At 48.1% G+C, this 17,771-nt stretch overlaps 2 protein-coding genes across 3 annotated transcripts in view; one reads left to right on the top strand and one right to left on the bottom strand.

Annotated features, from left to right (window-relative positions):
* Nucleotides 1–933: 933 nt before the first annotated feature.
* Nucleotides 934–4,572, top strand: IL23A (interleukin 23 subunit alpha). 2 transcript variants are annotated; one of them, XM_004379920.2, is made up of 4 exons: nt 934–1,376; nt 1,601–1,702; nt 1,879–2,025; nt 2,132–4,572. In XM_004379920.2, exons 1-4 carry the CDS (start codon nt 1,212–1,214, stop codon nt 2,291–2,293), a joined length of 576 nt encoding a protein of 191 aa, XP_004379977.1. In that variant the 5' UTR covers nt 934–1,211; the 3' UTR covers nt 2,294–4,572. The 2 variants fall into 2 exon arrangements, with proteins under 2 accessions (XP_004379977.1, XP_023590326.1); XM_023734558.1 differs by lacking the exon at nt 1,601–1,702.
* A 92-nt stretch (nt 4,573–4,664) lies between these two features.
* The window catches only part of STAT2 (signal transducer and activator of transcription 2), a 17,501-nt gene continuing 4,394 nt past the window's right edge, over nt 4,665–17,771 (bottom strand). Inside the window, exons 2-24 of the mRNA XM_004379919.2 lie at nt 14,828–14,965; nt 14,515–14,668; nt 14,059–14,154; nt 13,591–13,680; nt 13,423–13,498; nt 12,958–13,043; nt 12,646–12,794; nt 10,336–10,494; nt 10,137–10,229; nt 9,860–9,919; nt 9,429–9,449; nt 9,106–9,199; nt 8,906–8,953; nt 8,742–8,825; nt 8,475–8,573; nt 8,228–8,363; nt 8,047–8,096; nt 7,835–7,929; nt 7,089–7,225; nt 6,704–6,886; nt 6,406–6,463; nt 5,283–5,593; nt 4,665–4,978 (exon numbers count right to left, since the gene is read on the bottom strand). Coding sequence (XP_004379976.1) covers nt 4,833–4,978; nt 5,283–5,593; nt 6,406–6,463; nt 6,704–6,886; nt 7,089–7,225; nt 7,835–7,929; nt 8,047–8,096; nt 8,228–8,363; nt 8,475–8,573; nt 8,742–8,825; nt 8,906–8,953; nt 9,106–9,199; nt 9,429–9,449; nt 9,860–9,919; nt 10,137–10,229; nt 10,336–10,494; nt 12,646–12,794; nt 12,958–13,043; nt 13,423–13,498; nt 13,591–13,680; nt 14,059–14,154; nt 14,515–14,668; nt 14,828–14,958 — 2,556 coding nt within the window. The 5' untranslated portion in view covers nt 14,959–14,965 and the 3' untranslated portion in view covers nt 4,665–4,832. The remainder of the gene's footprint in view (nt 4,979–5,282; nt 5,594–6,405; nt 6,464–6,703; nt 6,887–7,088; nt 7,226–7,834; nt 7,930–8,046; nt 8,097–8,227; nt 8,364–8,474; nt 8,574–8,741; nt 8,826–8,905; nt 8,954–9,105; nt 9,200–9,428; nt 9,450–9,859; nt 9,920–10,136; nt 10,230–10,335; nt 10,495–12,645; nt 12,795–12,957; nt 13,044–13,422; nt 13,499–13,590; nt 13,681–14,058; nt 14,155–14,514; nt 14,669–14,827; nt 14,966–17,771) is intronic.

Raw genomic sequence — 17,771 nt, 5'->3', positions numbered from 1 at the left:
TAGGGTAGGGGCTGGGTGCTGGAATGTCTGAGTTGGACTTCTAGCCCCTGCTTATCCTGGAGCCCCCAAAGTATCAGAAACCTTGGGCCACTAGAATTGAGGAAGCAGGTGCTTCTTAACAACAACCCTCTCTCTGTAACGCTTCTAACCTCCACAGTGAGACCTGAAGTGGGGGAGCAGTAATACCTTATACAGCACTTACATGCCTTCCCAGTTCACAAAGTGCGTTCGCATCCATTCTCTCCTATGAAACCAGAGCCACCCAGTGAAAATAACACTGTTCCCAACAGAGAAAAATAAACCCCTTATTCTGACATCAGATCCCCGAGTGGCGCAAACAATTTGTGCTGACTACTACTAACCTAGAGATTGGCAGTTTGAACCCACCCAGCGGTGCTATAGAAGAAAGGCCTGGAAATCTGCTTCCGTAAAGATTACGGCCAAAAAACCCCTATGGAGCAGTTCTCCTCTGTAACACACGGGGTTGTCATGAATTAGAATGGACTCAGTGTCACCGGGTTTAGGGTTTTTTGTTGTTTTTTTTTTTTATTCTGAGATAGGGGGCATCAGGTGGGAACCAAACATCTTCATTCTGAACTGAGCTTGTCATTGCATTGGGAGATGAATGAATGCTTCTCTTTGTTTTTCCTCAGCGGGGAGGTGAGAAAATAAGGGATCAAGTGGGGTGTAGCTTTGAGAGGCAAAAACCCGTGGCTCTCAAGTCAATTCCAACTCAGAGCGACCCGGTAAGATCAGGGAAAGGTTAAACAGGAAGGAACTTGGGACCAGATTAATTTAAATATTCAACACTCCCATCCCCCACCCCTTCTACAGCCATTCTGATTCCTGGAGAGCATTACACATATGTCCCATCCCAGGCCTCCAGCCACAGCAACCAAACCACTCATTTCCCCTGGAACTGAGGCTGCATACCTGGGCTCCCCACGAAGGGGGATGATGCAGAGAGGGAAATCCCACCTGCTGTGAGTCACCTGCTAGTATAAAGGGCGGGTCATACAATGCAGGGACCTTAAAACGAGACTCAGAGACAAAAGGAGAAAAGCAACAGGAAGCAGCTCAGAAAGAACAACAGTGACCAAACCAGAGGCGCACAGAACAGAGAATCAGGCTCAAACAGGAGGAAGCGGACGGATTCCCCAAGAACTGGTGTCAGGCACGGAGCCAGCCAGATTTGAGAAGCAGGTTCCGAGATGCTGCTGGGAAGTAGAGCGGCGATGCTGCTGTTGCTGCTGCTCTGGACCGCTCAGGGCCGGGCTGTGCCTGGGAGCAGCAGCCCTGCCTGGGCTCAGGGCCAGCAGCTCTCCCAGAAGCTCTGCACCCTGGCCTGGAGTGCACATCCACCGATAGGACACGTGGTGAGTGGCAGCTCTGGGGACCAAATAGGAGCCTCTCCACGTCCTCCAAGGCTGCAGTGGGAGACTCTGAGGCCTTGGGTGGAAGCTGAAGGGTTTAAGACTATCAAGGAGTGAGAGGGGACAAAACTGGGGGGGTTCCTGGGAGAGTCATGGACCTGAGGGTCCAGCTGGGATTTGAAAGTACCAACTTTGTTTTACTCTTTCCACCCCCTCCTCCATTCCAGGATGTCCCAAGAGAAGAGGGAGGTGATGAGACTACAAACGATGTCCCCTATATCCAGTGTCGGGATGGCTGCGACCCCCAAGGACTCAGAGACAATAGTCAGGTACCACTAAGATGGGGCTCGGCCACCAGGAGGAGGTGACTGGGGACATGGCTGGGTACCATAGTGAACTAGTAGAAGTTGTGTCTGAGAATGCTAAAGGAGAACTGGGTGGGTCTTCAGTGAATTGAATAGGAAGAAGATATTCACCTTCTTTTACGGCTTTCTTCTCTCCCTAGTTCTGCTTGCAAAGAATCCACCAGGGCCTGATTTTTTATGAGAAGCTGCTAGGCTCAGACATTTTCACAGGGGAGCCTTCTCTACTACCTGATGGCCCTGTGGGCCAGCTTCATGCCTCCTTACTGGGCCTCAGCCAACTCCTGCAGGTATGAACTGGGGGCCTGGAGGATAGGGGCTTGTGGCTGTCAGAGACAGGGCCTGGGAGCGTTAAGGATCTAGAGTCCTTTTTGACTGTGTCCTGTGTCCTTTCAGCCTGAGGGTCACCACAGGGAGACTAAGCTGACTCCAACCCCCAGTCCCAGCCTGCCGTGGCAGCGCCTCCTTCTGCGCCTCAAGATCCTTCGTAGCCTCCAGGCCTTTGTGGCTGTAGCCGCCCGGGTCTTTGCCCATGGAGCAGCAACTCTGAGCCCCTAAAGCTAACAGCTTAAGAATGGTACCCAGGTCTCCATGGCTCAGCAATGGCAAGGTCAATCTATCACCCCAGCAACCTATGAGCCAACAATTAGCCCATTAATTCTAATGGGACTCGTATATGTTGAAGAGCTAATACTAATTTATGATGCTGACCTATGACAAGGTTGAGTATTTATTAGATGGGAAGGGAACATTTATTTATCCCCCTGGGAGGAGGATTATTTATTATATTTATACTGAATTATGCACTTTTTTCAATAAAGATTTATTTATGTGGACATCTGGGTCTAATTTCTAGGTTTGGTTGGGAGAAAGAAACATTATGGAAAAGTGGGGCCAAGGGACTACAGTATGTATCCCTTTCTCCTACTCTGAAGGGCGATGGTGGAGAGTGATATTTTCTTATGAGTCTTGTGTGTATAGCATGGTACCTGGGATCTTTTTGGAATTAATCCCTGAATAGCTAAGCAAGCAGAGTGGGATTGCAGGAGGTTGAGACTAGGCTGTGGGGCCCGTGGATGTGGCCCCTCACTTGATCCCTGACTCAGTGCCTCCTTCTTTACATTCTGGACCAAGAGTATATGTGGCCTGGATCACTGCAGGAGCAAAAGTCAGAGCTCTGTTTTGAGCAAGAAGGGCATTCTAGGAAGATGAAGGTAAATCCTCCAAACCAATAGGATTCTCCATTAAAGAACGACATCTGCAGGCCCCTTCAGAAGGGAGTTTGGCTACCCAAGATGCTGACTAAACTGTCTTTGAAAGGAAGAGGGGAGGAAGGGGCTAGTGATTGTTTCCTTTCCTTTTCTCCATAGTCGCAGCAGGGTTAAGGGCATGGGCTTTGGAGTCAGGCAGACCCAGGCTCGTGTCTCGGCTTTGTCACCAACCAGCTGAGTGACAATGGGCTAGTTATAGAAATACCCGTGCTCCCCCCAACAGCTGTATAGCTCAAAGCCTCCCCTAGAAGAGTCTAAGGGACAGGAAGGGCTGCCCTAAACAGGGGAGGGAAGACAGAAGAAACATGACCAGAGGGGCATACTGGAATGGGTGGAAGAGAGGCTATAAAATTTGCTGACCTTGTCCCTACACAGCCTGCTGGTGTCCCAAAGGACGTGAGTCTTCGTGAGCAGAGAAGTAAAGGAGTTCAAAGGTGAAATGCTTCTGGGTTGGTAATGTTTATTAGTCACTTCTGCTCGGAAAGGCCCCTTTCTGAACAGGACTGTTCCTCTGACACTGCAGGGAGGACACAGCCACATGCACAGGGCCTCTATCTCAAGTTACACCTGCAGCACATTTGAACAATGGCGGTTGTCCCCTGGGATTCCCTGGGCATGGCTGAGGTGTGAGGTTGTCTAGAGTCCCATAATAAACCTTTATAACGTTGTAAGTGCCAGGAACTTGGTCTCTGCCCAGGTCCACACCCAAGGGGCAGATACCCTCCTTTCAGGTAAGGACTACATTGTGCAAAATAAAGTGGATGATATCTTAATAGCTAGAACTTATTTTCCTCTGTAAAAATACAGAACTCTAATCCTATAAAAAGCAATTCTTAAATTCCCAGCAACCCTACCATGTCTGGCCTCCAGGAGTGATCTGTCTCTTCAGCACAGGGGAAGTTCAGACCAGGCAGTATAAGTTAGTGTGCAAAGCTTCACAAGCATGTCTGGTTGCAGCATGTTTATAGGGGAGGGATGGGTGCAGCTAGCTCAGGCTGGGGGTGAGGGCAATGGAGGAGACTGGCAAGAAGGGGGTCTACCTCCTATCCCCTTCTTCAGGGTGGAGCATCACATGGTGGGGTGAGGCAGAAAGCTCTCAGCCCCTGTGGGACAAGAAGAAATTTAGCACTTGAGTCAGGAGTAAGGGGAAGAAGAAAGGACAAGGTTATCCTAGATATGAAGGAGCCACAAGAGAGAAATGGAGTCCTATCATGCGTCTCCCTCCCCATTGAGGGGATGCAATGCCAGTGTGTGCTAATTTTGCTTTAAACCAAACCAAATGCAGTGCTGCTGAGTCAATTCCAACTCATAGTGACCCTACAGGACACAGTACAATTGTCCCATAGTGTTTCCAAGGCTGCAGTCTTTACGGGAGCAGGCTGTCATATCTGTCTCCCAAGGAGCAGTTGGTGGATTGGAACCACTGACCCTTTGATTAGCAGCCGAGCACTTACCCACTATGCCAACAGGGCTCCTAATTTTACTTTACCAGCTATTAAAAAGTTGAAATCCTTCTGTACTGGAAAACAGCCACTTCCCTGAGCCCTCCAAGTACTCCCCAACTATCCTGGCTCGCCCCGGGCCTCCCCCCGACACCTCCCCAGCACAGGAGGCAGCCTCCAGGATCTTGTTGAGAGCTACGGCCAGGATTCTGACTGGTTGGTGCCCTTCCATCCATGTCACGCTTTCATCTCTCACCCAAAATCCCAGGGTTTTCCTAGTTTAGAAGGGGCACATGCCAGATTTCCCATCACTGGAGAGGAACATGGAAATGTGGGTGGCATGAGGGGCAAGAAATAGGGAAAAGAACAGAGGAAATGTAGTTCCTAGAAGTCACAAGGACTCCAGCGTCCATCCGTGTGGAAATGGCTGGGACAGAAGCTGTAAACTTCATCCATGGTGCTCGGGCCAGGCAACGGTGGGTCACCATTTATCATGATTTCTTCAATCTTCATAGAAGAGTTTCTGAAGACTAGGTGGTCCAGAGAGGAAAATCAGGTCCTGATCTCAGGCAAGGAGTTACCAACCCAGCAGGGAAAGTGAGGGCAGATGGCCTGAGAGCCCTGGACAGGGCCCAGGGAAGCATACAAGGGGTGGAGGGACAATGAGGCATGGAGGGAGGGAAGTCTGTGCATTTCCTTGTAAAAGGAATCACCAGAAAAATGGGCCTCTCTCCAATGGGAAGCTTGGAGCACAGCCTTTTCTTAAATAGGAGAAGGGAAGGGAGCTGGGAAAGGGATGGGCCCCTTCTTCCCTAGCCCCATCTTATCACTTACTTTCCATTTCCTTAATGTTCAAGTGTTTTAGATCCTGGGGCAAATCTGGCTCTGGCACCGGCTGTGATATGGACTCTAGAATGGACTCCAGCTCGGGTTCCAGATTTGGCTCTGGCACTGTTTGTGGTCCCATGGCTAGTGTGGGCTCCAGCACAGGCTCCAGTGCTGGCCCCAGATCCAGTCCTGCGTCCATCAGTGACCCCAACTCCAGGCTCAGCCCAAGATCTGGCTCTAGTGCCAGCCCCAGGTCTAATGATTCCTGTCCTGGCTCCAGCTTAGGCTCCAGTGGTTGTTGCAGCTCATCCACCTGTCTGGATACCCCAAGACAGATAAAAGGACAGGGCTTAGTGGTTCAGGTGAAGTGGGGAATGGTAGAGCAAGCAGAGGCTGTCTCTAGTCTAGTGAAGTCCGCAGAGCAGAGGGCTTAAGAGCATGAGCTTTGGAATCAGATTTGCCAGAGTTTGAATTCTATCATTTACTAGCTGGGTGACCACAGGCAGGTTACCTAACTTCTCTGAGCCTTATCATCTGTAAAATGAGAACAAAAATAGTTAATAGTACTTGAGAGGCAGTATAGGATGGTGAAAAGCAGGGCTTTGGAGTCTGATGGACCTGGATCGTTTATTAGCCAGGTACCTTCGGCGCCCCACTTCACCACTTTCAACCTCAGCTTCCTCAGCTGAAAACAACAATAACAGTGTCTACTTCACAGGACTGTTGTAAAGATTCAATATCGAACAAATGAACATGGAGCATTTAGTCCAGTGTGCCTGGCACATAATAAACTTGCAATAAGTGTGGTTGTCCTTCTTCTTCTTATTATTATCATCATTACCTATTCTGATGAGCTGTCATAGAATTAAATGAAAAAAATATTTTTTAAAAACCTAGTACCATGCTTGGCATCCAACAGGTGCCCATTAACATCGGTGGAGACAACCTAAGGATGGCAGCGGAAAATATGGGAAAGGAGAGAGACTAGAAGACTAGGGAAAAAAACTAGGCGGCTGGAGAGGGTAGGTGAGTAGAACAGAGGACTGAAGACACTGGAATTGGGCGGGTTAGAGTCACTATATAAGCCAAAAAAGGGTTAGGAAAGATGGTCAAGGCGTTCGTATCTCACCTGTTAGAAACCATGATGAGCCTATGTTTCAGGTATTTCCTCCGTTCCTGAAGATTGACTGTGGAGGACACACACAGAGGGCCAAGGCGATCAGTGGGTTAAACACAGAGCCCCGGGCCCAGGAGATTAATGCACACGGTCTCGGAAGTCTTATCTCCCTTTTAACTAGCAGTGCCCCATGGACAAATCCCTTAACTCTTCTGCACATTGGTTTCCCCGTCTTTGCAAGAAGGAGTTGGATCTGTGGACACCTCAGGATTCCTGAAATCTAGCAGTGAAGTCTGTCAATGATTCCCACCTTTCTCCTGGTAGTAGCGCCCAAAAGCCTCATCCCGGGGGATTCGGGGGTAGAGGAAGCGCAGTGGGTTCTCAGGTACGTTCTCCTCAGTGAGCAGCTGGTAGTGGTGGATGATTTCGGTTAGCGGGACTGACTGCAGCACCTCCTTGGTGTAAGGCTGCACAGAGTAGATCAGCACCTTATCTGCAAAATGTAGGCATGGACAGGGAGGCTGGAGGGGCGAGGCTGGGCCTGGGGGCTCCCCATCCTGGCTGCCCAACCCCAGAGCTGCTGAGGGATTCAGGACAGGGTCAGGGAAGCCAAGAGGAGGCAGAGGGACAAGAGGTGAGCCAGGCAGAAGGAAGAGGCTGTGGGAACAGCAGGGCAGGGCAGCTGTGAGTCTGACCATCGTCCCGGTGCTCCACCCAGGAGCAGGTAATGCCCCCTTCCGACGTTTCACTGAAGCGCAATAGGAAAGTGCCAGAGATGGTCTTCTTCAGCAGCCGGCGCTCCTGGCTCCGGCTCACAAAGCCCATGATGCGGCTAGAGAACAGAAAGCAGCTGTGAGGCCTTCCTGCTTCCCTGTCCCCCTGTTCCCCTTGCAGATGGAGAGAGTGCCAGGTTTTGGCCCTGGTTTTGTCACTTGTAAACTGTTCCATCTTGGCCAAGCCACGTTACTTTTCAGACAATACTCATCTCCCAGGTTTCAAAGACGTGTGAGGATTCGGTGAGATCATGTAGATGAAAAGCACCTAATACAATTCTATGTATATTCTAATTCTGTACAGATCTGCAGGCGGTGTGGCGGAAAGAACACAGGCTGGGAGTCAGACAGGCCTGGGTTTGAGTCCCAACTTTGCCCCTTAGGTAAGTTCTTTAACTTCTCTCAGCCTTGGTTTCCTCACTTGGAAATGAGGGTGGTTGTAAAGATTAAATGAGAGAACTCATGGAGAGCACCCAGCAGGCTCTGGAACACAGCAGGTGGTTGACAAATGCTGGTTACACCTACTGACTATGATTATTACAAATGTGAGGGGGTGTGATCTTGTACCAGTTTTGTCTCTCCTTGTTCGCCACATGAGGGCACATGGAGTCCATCCCCAGCCCAGGGAGGCAGCTAGGCATGCCGGGGAGGGCTGACCAAGGCCTTACTCATCATTCCAGAGATCCTTCAGATGGTCATGTACCAGGTCCAGAATTTTGTCCAGCCATGTCCAAAACGGTAGCTTGCCAGGGGGGCTTTCTCGCTGAAGGAGGAAGGGCAAGACAGGAAGAGATGTGGAATTGCCCCTGGTGTGGGGAAGGAGTGAGGGGGAAAGGGTCAGTATTGTGGTTGAAGGCTAAACCTAGCTGCAGGGAGTTACCTTAGTGAAGTCAGACCAGGACAATGCACACTCCGTCTTAGAGTTCTGCCCTGTGGGACAGATCACCACAGATGGTTCAGGTGATAGGAGGAGGCAAGGCGAGGGATCCTGGGATAGATAGGAGTCAGAGGGCCGAGGAGACAAGGGCTGGGGAGAGGCTGAGCAAAAAAGAAATCTGTACCAAACAACTTGTCCCTCAGCATGCTCAGCTGCTCTGGTTTGAGGCCTCGGCCAATGTAGGAAGAGAACTGCCAACTGAGAGCAGGGCCCAGCAAGCTCCAGGGGGCTGCGGGGGGGCTGGAGAAGAACTGCTGGTTCTGCAGGGGTATAAGGCGGGGAGGATGGCTCAGAAGCAGCCCCTTCACACCAAGCTTCCACACCCTTCCTCCTCACTCTCCTCTGGTGGCAGTCTCTTCCCTACCTCCTACCTGGGGGTTTTTGCTGAGCAGATTGAACCAGAGAACCGAGGCCCAGGCAATCGAGAGTTGGTTCATGTTAGAAATAACCACCACAGGGAGGGTGTCCGTCTGGGGAGGAGACAGGAGTCACGGGGAAAGATCCGATGTTTCTAGCTGCAGACATTTTGGTTGGGGGCAAGCGGTGATGTCCCACCCAGACCGAGGTTTCTATTTATCCCCTTCTTGTGCCTTCTCCCAAATCGGCTTCATCTCTCCCTGCCCTCCATTCTCACTCACTTTCAGCTCCTGCTTCAGACCCTGGTAGGTGTATTTGACTGTGAAGCTGATGATATGCAGTTCTTCTGTCACACTGAGTGGCCCCTGGGATAGCCGAGGACACAGTGATCAAAGGGCCCTATGGCAAATCCCTTCTGCCCCCCAATCCTCTGTCCAGACCTCACCTTATTGCTGCCCTTTCCTGAACCACTTGAACGTTGCTCCACCAGAGTCTATGAATTGAGAGGGAGGAGAGACAATGCCAAAATGAGGACTTCAGGGTCCCTGGAACCCCTGTTTTGCCCTCAAGACCTCCCAAGGCCTGGGAACTTTCCCCAGCCCCTGTTCCCTTGGACTAGAAGTCTAAGCTATTAACCCTTTTTACCAAGAATCCGAAGTCCCAAATTAAGCCCTGCCTCTGCCCCTTCTCGGGGGTCAAGGTTTTCTGGTTTGAAGTCAGAAGGTTAAACTTCCGGAAGCTGCTCCAGGAGGAAGAAGACATATGGAGGACAGAAACAGAGTTATACTGAAGACCCAGCAGGAAAACAGTAACAGTCCCACTTCATTCCAGACCTCCCCTTCTCCCTTTGTCCACATCCTATCTGAATCCCCCCTCCTCCATGTTTGTGCTCCCTCAGGGGCTGCCACGTGTGCTTGTGCAGGTCATGCAGGACACAGTTATCGACAGCATCCTTGTCAGGCACCTACCCTTGTATTTGAGGGGGATTCCTGAAAAGAAATACAAAAAAAAAAAAAAAATTATTGAGAAATGAAATCGTGTAGAGGTTAGGAATTTGGTGTTTGGGATCAGAAAGACCTGGGTCAAACCCAGCTCTGCAGTTCACTAGCTATGTGGCCTTGTGCAAGAGACATCACCTCTCTGAGTTTGCTTCCTTGCTTGCACAGGGCACTAATAATACCTAATGCATGGGGTAGCGTGACAAGTGAATGAGGACTTGACATGTTGCATGTCACATAGCAAGTGTCCAACAAAAGGGATGAGTTATTTCTATAAGTAGGAACGAAAAGGGGAAGAAGAGGGCCCCAGGGCCCTGCTGTGAAGAGTGGGTACTTCCTCCATCCCACCAGCCCATGTCCAGACCGTCCCTTGGTCCCACCTTTCACCTGCCCTGACTTACCTGTCAATGGAGACTTCCACTGTTAGTGACTCATTACCTTCCTGGAGTCTCACCAGCAACCTGCGGGGGAGGGAGGCGGATGGGGGAGAGAGTGATCAACCTCAATCTAGACAGTTCAGGTGTTTGAAAAAGCTAAGAGAAGGAATTTGAAGAGGCAGGTGGATGGAGGAGAAAAGGGAGAAAAAAAGGCCAAGAGTAGGAAATTCTGCGAAGGCAGAAAACACACAGTGCCCAGGGTTGGAAGAGGGAAGCAGTGAAGGAGTTCTGGAATGCCAACCTTGTTCGGACGCTGAACTTGTTCCCAGTCTTGACGATGAGGGGTCGATGGGGAGTTTGGGGCATGCAGGGCTGGGTTTCTACCACAAAGGCACTGGAGAGACAGGTGTGGAGAGAATACACAGCTCAGGATCCGCAAGAATGGCTCCCCTCGTCCATTCCCTCTGTCCCTCCCCAGAGGTCCCTTCCTGGCTCCAGACCTTTGGAGCAGACGCTGTAGCAACTCTGTGACCTGGGCTTCCCGCAAGTCTACCCCTTTGGTCAGAGGGTCGTCAAGATAGCTAACCATGCGACTCAGTCCCTTCAACTCCTTCAGCTGCTGCCGCAAATGAAACAACAGCTTTGCTCCATTTGTGAACCTGGGTGATAGAGCCCAAAGGAGAGAGAATTGATGAGTTTCCTGGAGCCCCAGTGTAGGCCCCAAGGGCTCTCCTTTAACCATGTGGAGAGTTGGAAACCCACTGGGGCGAAAAAAAAGAATCCAGGAAGCATATGAAAGATTGTTCAACATGATTCATAATCTAAGAAAAAAACATCAAAGCCATTTTAATATATAAAACTGATAAAAGATTAACATAATAGCTAATTTTTATGTCTGTTGTTGTTGTTAGGGGCTGTCGAGTTGGTTCCGACCCATAGCGACGGTACGTATAACAGAAACAAACACTGCCCAGTCCTGCACCATCCTTACGATCATTATAATGTTTGAGCCCATTGTGGCAGCCACTGTGTCAATCCATCTCGTTGAGGGTCTTCCTCTTTTTCACTGACCTACTTTGCCAAGCATGCTGTCCTTCTCCAGGGACTGGTCCCTCCTGATAACATGTCCAGAGTACCTGAGACAAAGTCTTGCCATCCTCACACCTAAGGAGCACTCCCGCTGTAGGGATTATAGGTGGTTTTTGTTTTCTTCTTTTAAGTTGTCTGAACTTCCTTCCGATGAATATACATCATATTTATTATCAGAAAAAGCAATAAAGCTCTTTCCATTAAAAAAAAAAAAATGAAACAAAAGATCAATGCAGTAACCATGTCACCACCAACAAGAAAAAGTGTACATGCTTTAACTCAGGAATACTACTTCTGGGGATTTATATTAAGGAAATAATTAAGGATGTAAATAAAGATGTAGCTATGAGGATATTTACTGCAGCACTGCTGAAAATAGCAAGAAATCACTCATAGGTTGGAGTTTGCCGGCCCTTGTAGCAGACGATAGATATGTTTACAACTGCAATTTAAATGTTGATCCTAAGTCCTATAAACCTGTTTTTTAAATTTACCTGAAGAGTTGTAATTTTTTTTTAAAAGTTTAAATTACAGTGAATTTTCTCACAACAAAATATTTTAAAGAGTAGATACTTTTCAAGCATGCTGAAGGATATACTTTTTCCAAATCACAATAAAATTAACATAAAATCATTTATAGGAAAAAAATAGCAAGAAATTGAAGACAGCCTAAATGTCCAAAAATACAAATTCATTAATTAAATTATGTTACTTCATATAACCCACTGCCATCAAATCAAATCTGACTCATAGCGACCCTATAGGACAGAGGAGAACTGCCCCATAGGGTTTTAAAGGCTGTAAATCTTTACGGAAGCAGACTGCCACATCTTTCTCCAACGACGTGGCTGCTGGGTTGTTTCGATTAGCGCTGAGCACTCGCTTAAATACTGCGCAGCTAGGGCTCCTAAGCACTGAATTACAGTTGTTGTGTGCCATTGAGTTGATTCATACTCATAGCGACCCTACAGAACAGGGTAGAACTACCCCATAGGGTTTCCAGAGAGCGGCTGGTGGATGCGAACTGCCAGCCTTTTGGTTAGCAGCCTAAGCTCTTAGCCACTTCGCCATCAGAGCTCCGAGCACTGAATACGGTCTATAAAACCAAAAAAATAAAACCTGTTGCCATTGAGTCAATTCCAATTCATGGTGACCCCTTGTGTTACAGAGTAGAACTACCCCATAAGGTTTGCTAGGAAGCAGGGGTTTTTTATGGAAGCAGATTGCCAGGCCTTTCTTCCATACTTCCATATAGGGGACTATTATATAGCCATTAAAAGTACATGGCAAAACATTATATTTCTAAGTTAAAAAAAAAAGTCCATAGACTTCTAAGCAGTATAAACAGCATGATTCAATTTTTGTTAATAATATTACAGTAGCTATATCTGAGTAGTAAGATACTACGTAATTTTTTTTTTTTTTTTTGCATTATATTCATTGCAGTAAAAAAAGTAGAAAATATTTCTCAGGTGATTTAAAAGGAAGGAGAAATCAGATTGAGAGCTAACCCATCACTTTCACAAAGTGGCTCTGGGTTCCCTGAGGGGTGAGAATATGCTACAGAGTATAGCTGCAGTAAGACGGGGGAGCTAAGGTTGTGCTTGGAAACAGAGGCTGAGGAGAGCAATAGCTCTTGATGTACACAGAACATTACAACTTACAAAGCCTAGGGGAGGGCCAGGGCTGGGGTGAGCATGGGCATGGGAGGTGCCTCTTACCACTTCTCCAGCTGTTCCAACCCACGGTCCAGGGGGGCTCCAATGCAGGCTTTTTGCTGCTGGACTTTCCACTCCTCCAACTGTGGCAGCAGTAGCTCGATTAGGGTAGTTAACCGGCCCAGCAGGGCTTTGACGGCATCAAGCACCTCCTAGGAAAGAGATAATGTGAGCGGTGAGCACTTCTCACCATCTCCCTCTACTACCCAACTGGGGATGAGGAGATAGAGCAGCCAAGGCTAAGAGGGCAGGGCTCCCAGATCCCTCGTTTTCCTAGTACCCGGCTGCCCATGCCCTCTGTCCCTGGCCTCCTACCTTCCTCCTTTTGTCCAGTTCATTGATAGTTTCCTGCAGAAGCTGCTGCTGTCTGGCCTGATGGTGGTCCAGAGAGGGTGTCCTCACTAAATGGCAAGAAGCAGGAGTCAGACCAGTGCTCAAACCCAGGGCTTGAGTCTCTTTCCTTCCTGACTGGGGTCTCATCCAGCTCGGCCAGAGTCAGAAGTGGGGAATTTTGGAGGGAGAAGGAGAAACCAAGCAAAGCACAGGCATCTCTAGGCTTGCACCAGAAGCCCACTCAGTCTGCTAAGGCAGTCTCCACACATCTCCTTCAACTCTCACTAACGGTCCCTAGCCCCCACCACATACCCTGGCACTTCCAGTTTAGCATGGCAGCTGGACTGTAGCCAGTAAGCTCACAGGAGCTCTTCCCTTCTGTTCTCTTCCACCCTTGGCCTCCCAGCAGGCACTCTTCTTTCTCCCACCCCTCAGTGTGCTTCCTACCTGGGGTCTGAGTCTTGTATCGGAAGCAGAAGACATCCTGCTGGTCTTTCAGTTGGCTGATGGACTTCACCAGCTTCTGTAGAGGGGAAGGGACCCAGGTAAGGCTGCTTCTGTGGGAGGAAATGGGGCTGAGCCCTGCCCACCCCAACTCTTGCCCTATCTACCAACCTCCATCATAGCTCTTAATTCCAGGATCCGAGATTCAATCTCATGCTGCTGGCTCTCCACAGGTGCATCGAGGGCTGGCTCTTTTTGGTCCTGAAATAAGGGGCTCTGAGCACATTTTGGAGTGCCTGGGTGGCACAAAAGGTTAAGTGCTCTATTACCAACCAAAAGGTTGGCGGTCCGAACCCACGCAGAGGTGCCTCAGAAGACAGGCCTGGTGATCTGCTTCCAAAATGTCACAGCCTTGAAAATTCTGTGGAATGCAGTTCTACTCTGCATATATGGGGTCACCCTGAGTCGAAACTGACTCCTCAGCAAATTTTTTTTACAATATTTCAGCTCTGATCTTTCATCTCTGAAATTACACTACAGGATGTGGGAGGACCCTGTTCTGAGACAAATTCCCTCAGACCTTTCCATGGAACCCTTCTACTCCAGGAGCTCCCAACATTACCACCAAACTTTTCTCACCGACTGAGCCCTCTGAGCCTGGATCAGAATTCTTTCTTCTTCCAGAAGGAGATTAAAGATCATCTCAGCCAACTGGGCAGGACCCTTGGAAAATGCCTAAAGTAGGATAAGGGAAAGGACTGATCCAATTCAGCTACATTTAATGACCGACAACCCTAGACTCTCCCCACCAATATCCACAGTACTTCCCACCAGTATCCCCAGGACCCTCCCTCAGAGTCCCCAGACCTTTCCTCTTTCACCACTGGCCCCCCCCCCAACCCTGGCCCCCTCCCAACGGGTCACTTAGACTCCTCCCTTCTCTCTGCCAGTGATCCCCCAAGTCCAGACTCTGCCCCCTTCCCGCAGACCTGTCCCCCTCCCTTTGCATCTCCACGTTCTGTTCCATATCCCAACTCTTACTCCTCTATACTGAGATCCCACTGCTGCCCTGTTATTCTCAGCTCTTCCAAGTACCTGGATGTCCCGAGCGAATTTTCGCAAGTTGTGCTGTAGCAACAAGCACTCAGGGTCCTCACTGCAGGGGCCACATTTATAGCTCAGTTGGTCCAAGAAGTGGAAGAAGAGCATGTTAGCCTTGGAATCATCATTGCCCAGTGCAGCCTCCCGCCTGGGGACCAAGAAGGACAAAGATTAGTGTCCCTGCAAACTTTCTGCTGTCCTGAGGCCCCCCAACCCCCTCCTGCCCTTGGTGTCTCCAGGATCCTGGGGACTCAGAAGAAAGAAATCACCTTTCCCACCCCACTCCCCAATTTCCTGAAGGCCTCACCAGTTCTGATCTTCAATCCACGCAGCCAAGTACTGTCGAATGTCCACCGGCAGAGGACTATTTGAGTAGAGCTGGTGTAGCTGCTCCTGAAACGGGCTATCGAGATTCTGCAGCATCTCCCACTGCGCCATCTGGCGTCTGAAATTGGAAAATTTGATGGATTAAATCATCCGCAGTCCATGATTGTTTATTAGTAATCAAAAACTGGTTACTTAGAATGACAACCTAACCCCTATTAGAATGGCAATGATCAAGAAAAAAAGGGAAAACAATAGGTGTTGGCGGGGCTGTGGAGACACTGGAACGCTCATCCATTGCTGATGGAATGTAAAATGATACAGCCACTGTGGAAAACAGTTTGGCGGTTCATCAAAAAGTTGAACATAGAACTACCATATGACTCAGCAATCCCAATCCTAGGTATAAACCTAGAAGAAGTGAAGGCTGGAATACAAACAGAAGTCTGTACACCAATATTCACTGCAGCACTATTCACAAGAGCCAAAAGGTGGAAACAACTGAAATGTCCATCAACAGATGAATGGATAAACCAAATGTGACATATATACACAATGGACTATTACTCAGCCATAAAGAGAAATGAAATCCGCATGCACGCCACAACATAGATGAACCTTGAAAACATTATGCTAAGTGAAATAAGTCAGTCAAAAAAGACAAATACTGTATGGTCTCACTTATATGCAATAAGCAAATGTATGGAAACCAAAGATTATTAGTGGTTACCAGGGATGGGGGTGGGGAAGAGGGAGTTTTTGCTTAGGGGGCATTGAGTTTGTTAATGGTGGTGGGATGATCTGGAAAAGGATAGCAGCGAGAATAGTTACACAGCCTGAAAAATGTAATCAGTGTCACTGAATTGTACATGTAGAAATTGTTGAGCTGGTGTATGTTTTGTTATGTATATTTTCACCACAATAAAAAAAATTGTTACTTATAATTTTGGTGTGTAATTCTCCCAGAGAGCACCATTTAATAGCTCCAATATGTGAGGGTTTTTTGTTTGTTTGTTTATTTTGGTTTTTGTTTATTGTCATAGTTTAAGTGAAAGTTTACATTTCAAGTTAGTCTGTTATACAAAAATTTACACATGCATTGTTATGTGACCCTAATTGCTCTCCCTATACTGTGACAGCGCACTCTTCATTCCACCCCTGATTTCCCATGTCCATTCAACCAGCTCCTAATCCTCTCTGCCTTCTCATCTCACCTCAGGACAGAAGCTGCCCGTTTCGTCTCATGTATCTACTTGAGCTAAGAGACACACTCTTCACGAGTATCATTTTATGTCCCATAGTCCAGTCCAATCTTTGTCTGAAGAGTTGGTATCAGAAATTGTTTTAGATCTGGGCTGATAGTCATGGGGCCATGATTTCCGTGGTTCCTCCAGTCTCAGTCAGACCATTAAGTCTGGTCTTTTTACCAGAATTTGAGTTCTGCACCCCACCTTTCTCCTGCTCCATCAGGGACTCTCTGTTGTGTTCCCTATCAGGGCGGTCATTGGTGGTAGCCGGGCACCATCTAGTTCTTCTGGTCTCAGGCTGATGAAGTCTCTGGTTTATGTGGCCTTTTCTGTCTCTTGGGCTAACACTTTCCTTGTGTCTTTGGTGTTCTTCATTCTCCTTTCCTCCAGGTGGTTGGGACCAATTGATGCATCTTAGATGGCCGCTTGCAAGCTTTGAAGACCCCAGGTGCCACTCACCAAAGTAGGATGCAGGACATTTTCTTAATAAACTTTGTTATGCCAGTTGACCTAGATGTCCCCTGAAAGCACGGTCCCCAGACCCCCACCCCTGCTACTCTGTCCCTCGAACTGTTTTATTGTATTCAGGAAACTTCTTAGCTTTGGTTTAGTCCAGTTGTGCTGACTTCCCCTGTAATGTGTGCTGTCCTTCCTTTCACCTAAGATAGGGTTTTTTGTTTTGATGGTAATTTTCAAACACACACCAAAGTAGAATGAATAGTACAATGATCACCCATATATCCATCTACCAGTTTCAACACACATTAATGACATTTCCACCATTCTTATATCATCTATTATCCCCCAATTAATTTATTTTATATTTGTGTGTGTGTGTGTGTGTGTGTGTGTGTTTTGTGCTGGAGTATTTAAAGATCAGTGTTGGTCTTAATTATTTATGACAGCATGATCCCTTTTGGCCCCAAAGCTTTTTTAGGGGCTAAAATCTCCTTGGAGATCAAGAAAGTCCACCCTATAAACTGCCCTCCATGTAGAAAGGAAGAGTTTCACTCCAGAAGATGTCCACTGTGCAAGGGGTCACTCAGTCCCTAAGACTGTGACTGATTCTATTTTAATGCATCTTCATGTCCCTCCTCCCCACCCTGACCAGAGCATCAGTCTCATTCAAACCATCCAAAATTTCTAAAAATACTTTTTTTTAATTGTGGAAAAATATATATATAACACATTTGCCAACTCAATATTTTTTACATGTATAACTCAATGACCATCATTCACATCTGTTACCAAAATTTCCATTATCATTAACAGATACTCAATGCTTCCTAAACAATGATTCCTCTTTTCCCTTTCCCTCCTGCCCCAGGAGAAGCCCTGGTAACGCAGCGGTTAAAGGGCTTGGCTGCTAACCAAAAGGTCGGTGGTTCCAACCTACCAGCTGTGCCACTGAAGAAAGATGTGGCAATCTGCTTCTGTGAAGATTTACAGCCTTGGAGACCCTGTGGGGCAGTCTACTTTGTCCTACAGGGTCACTATGAGTGGCAGTGGGTTTGGTTGTTTGGTATGCCTACCCCTGCTAACCACTAATAAACTTTGATCGCTATGTTGTTGTTGTCGTTGTTGTTAGGCGCTGTCAAGTCAGTTCTGACTCACAGTGACCCTGTGTACAACAGAATAAAACACTGCCCGGTCCTGCGCCATCTTCACAATCGTTGTTAT

The sequence above is a fragment of the Trichechus manatus genome, unplaced genomic scaffold (assembly GCF_000243295.1).
Source record: "Trichechus manatus latirostris isolate Lorelei unplaced genomic scaffold, TriManLat1.0 scaffold00069, whole genome shotgun sequence".
NCBI lineage: Eukaryota > Metazoa > Chordata > Mammalia > Sirenia > Trichechidae > Trichechus > Trichechus manatus.
This window is presented reverse-complemented; position numbering and strand designations above follow the sequence as displayed.

Excerpts from the sequence above, each read along its gene's own strand:
- IL23A (XM_004379920.2), top strand. The coding sequence starts at position 1,212 with ATGCTGCTGGGAAGTAGAGCGGCGATGCTGCTGTTGCTGCTGCTCTGG. Across the intron at positions 1,377-1,600 it reads ATCCACCGATAGGACACGTG|GATGTCCCAAGAGAAGAGGG; the intron begins GTGAGTGGCAGC and ends CCTCCATTCCAG. Across the intron at positions 1,703-1,878 it reads GACTCAGAGACAATAGTCAG|TTCTGCTTGCAAAGAATCCA; the intron begins GTACCACTAAGA and ends TTCTCTCCCTAG.